Consider the following 2,578-nt stretch of genomic DNA (forward strand, 5'->3'; position numbering starts at 1 on the left):
TCCCTGCTGTGGCTCCAGGAGGGACAGAAAGCCACCTTTCCATCCCTCATCTCCCCGGCTTGGAGTCCAGCCACCGAGAGTCCGGCGTCTCTGACTGCTAATGGCCCAGGAGTCTAGCAGCTACGATGTGCTTTGCCTACACATCGCGGCTGGAGGCCAAAGACCGGCTCTGACGGCTCACCGCCAAGGCCTGCCGATTACGCCGGCATTTCAACTCACCAAGCATCTTATTTTGCCCGGGGAAAGAACGACTTCTACAAAACACTTTTAAGAACACTCTAGCCCATTATGGGAAATCTGGGCCTTTCCACATCAGACAGGAGGGATGAAAGAAGGGAAATTTGAAAATATTGTTGTTTGACCACTTTAAAGTATAGCATCATCCGCTGAAGAAGACGGCCCGACTGCCAAGGTCTCCCAAACTTCCGGGAGCTGAAATATCAAGTAACAGCCGTGCACGTGACCTTTACTTTTCAAAAGGATATTTGTACGCAAGCGCACGAGTCTCAGCAAACATTTCCCAGATCCCAGGTAAGAGAAAAGGACTGCCCGGCCAAGGCCCCACCTGGTTTTCTCGAGAAACAGGCCGCGGGCTCCCGCGGGCCCGCAGTTCACGCCGTCCCTCGGCGCGAGGCGGCGGGATGCTTCGACCGCTCCCTGAGACCCGAGGGGACGTCCACAGTTAAAGCCAAATCCCAAGGGTTTGCAGCCTCGCTCAGGAGTCAGGAGTCTTTTTCGTGGAGAAAGCCACTGCTCGGAATCTTGAGGATTTCTTCCCATTCGACGCGCGGTGAGAACTCCAGAGGCCAAAGCGACGGGAAAGAGGCCGGGAAGGTAGGGCGCTTCGCTGGGTAGGGCTCCGTGCTTGCTGGCGGGTTCTGTCTGGGGCGCGAGCTTGCGGGGAGCGGCTTCTCTCCAGGAGGATGACGCTCCGCAAAGCGTCGCGGCTGCCTGGACTCCGCGCGCCGTCGGCCCCTTCCCGCGTCCCTGCGAGCGCGGCGGTGCCGAGGACTGCGGGCTCAGCGCGCGTCGGCAGGGCGCACGTAGCGCAGCGTGTAGTTGGCCCCCGAGTTGTTGTCCCAGTACTCGCCCTGGGCGCAGCGGTAGCAGACGGCGAAGTGGACGGCGACGTCCGGAGCGTCCGCGTCCTCCCCCTCCTTGAGCTGCAGGCCCGGGGGCAGGCACAGCGCGAAGTGGAAGCGCTCGGCGCTCGGCTCCTCCTCGGCCTCCCCCGGCCCCCACGACGGCGCCTCTGGCGGCGGAGGCTTCCCTGGCTCGGGCCGCAGCTCAGCCGGCACGTCCAGGAAGGAGCGCCACTCGGTGAAGGTGTAGCGCACAGCCACGACGCGCGGCCCCGGGCAGCTCAGCACCCGGCCGGAGCCGGTCACCTCCGCGCCCCAGGGTGCCGAGCACTGCACGCGCTCCAGGCACACGCGCTGTCTCCGCAGGCGCTCGTCTGCGGCGCTCGGCCCGGGGAGCTCGAAGAGAGGCTGCAGTCGGGGAGGCTGTTCGCGGAGGGGCGCGGCCGCTGCCGCCGCGGCCAGCAGGCCCGGGAGCTGCTCCAGGTCCTCGGCGCGCGCCGGGAGGCTGCGCAGGCGAGAGAGCACGGCGGGCGGCACCTGCGGCTCCTCGGCCACGCTGAAGTGCTTCACGCTGGCCAGGCTCAGCCCCAGCGCGTCCGCGAACTGCACCCGCTTCTGGCACTTGGCGCAGCAGCCCGGGCTGTGCGGCGCGTCCTCGGCCCTCTCGCCGCCCTCCGCGCCCGGCCCCGGGACAGGCGGCCGCCGCCGCTGCAGGAACTTGGCCGCCTGCAGGATCGGGTCGGCGGGCAGAGAGAAGGAGCACGCGCCGCAGCGGCGGCGGCGACGGCTTTCCAGCAGCTCCTCCTGCTCCCAGGGGGCAGTCTCTTCCTGCGGGGACGGGCCCTCGGCGTCGGAGCTCGGGGCCGCCGACGTGCCGCCGCCGTCCCCGCCACCCTCGGTGCAGAGGACTCCCGGGGCGGGCGGCTCCTCGGCAGGCGGGGGGTCTTCAAAAGGCGCAGGTCCCGGCGCCTCCAAACTTAGCAGCTGCGGCCCCGGGGGTTCCATGACGCCGTCTGACCCCGGGACTTGTTCTCTGGAGACTTGATGCCTGGGGTGGTGGAAAGAGCGCGCAGCGCCCGCCCCGGCCCGAGCGGAGAAGACAGTCCCAGTCGGCAGGCTCCGGGTTTCAGCCGGGGTGCTCAGGCCGGAGCGGGAGAAGGATGCGGGCCGGGCCGGGGCCGGACGCGGCCGCTCGGTGATGCGCCTGCCCGCGGCGCGGGAGGGCCCGGCGCCCGGAGGCGCGGCCGCTGGGCCCGCGCGGGCGGGGTCCGAGGGCTCCGCGGAGAGGGGGGGACGGCGCGGAAGTCGGGGCTCCCTTTCACCCCCTCCCGCCCAGCGGGCCCGCGCCCGCCCTGCCTCCGGAGCTCCGGGGTGAACTCGCGCTCAGCTTCCGTCGTCCTCCAGTCCGCAAAGTTGGCCCCGCGGGTCCCGACGGGCCTGCCCTCTGGAGGGTCGCAGAGGGTCTCCTCCCGGCGGTCGCATCGGCCCAGGAGGTC

General features: G+C 69.1%; 1 protein-coding gene across 1 annotated transcript; it reads right to left on the reverse strand.

Annotated features, from left to right (window-relative positions):
• Positions 1–1,019: 1,019 nt before the first annotated feature.
• Positions 1,020–2,087, reverse strand: PPP1R3G (protein phosphatase 1 regulatory subunit 3G; the record flags this gene model as incomplete). The annotated part of the gene is made up of 1 exon (XM_082848651.1): positions 1,020–2,087. One exon carries the CDS (start codon positions 2,085–2,087, stop codon positions 1,020–1,022), a length of 1,068 nt encoding a protein of 355 aa, XP_082704777.1.
• Between the last annotated feature and the right edge of the window lie 491 nt (positions 2,088–2,578).

Source organism: Leucopleurus acutus (assembly GCF_964270905.1).
Source record: "Leucopleurus acutus genome assembly, chromosome: 10".
In the NCBI taxonomy this organism is placed as follows: Eukaryota; Metazoa; Chordata; class Mammalia; order Artiodactyla; family Delphinidae; genus Leucopleurus; species Leucopleurus acutus.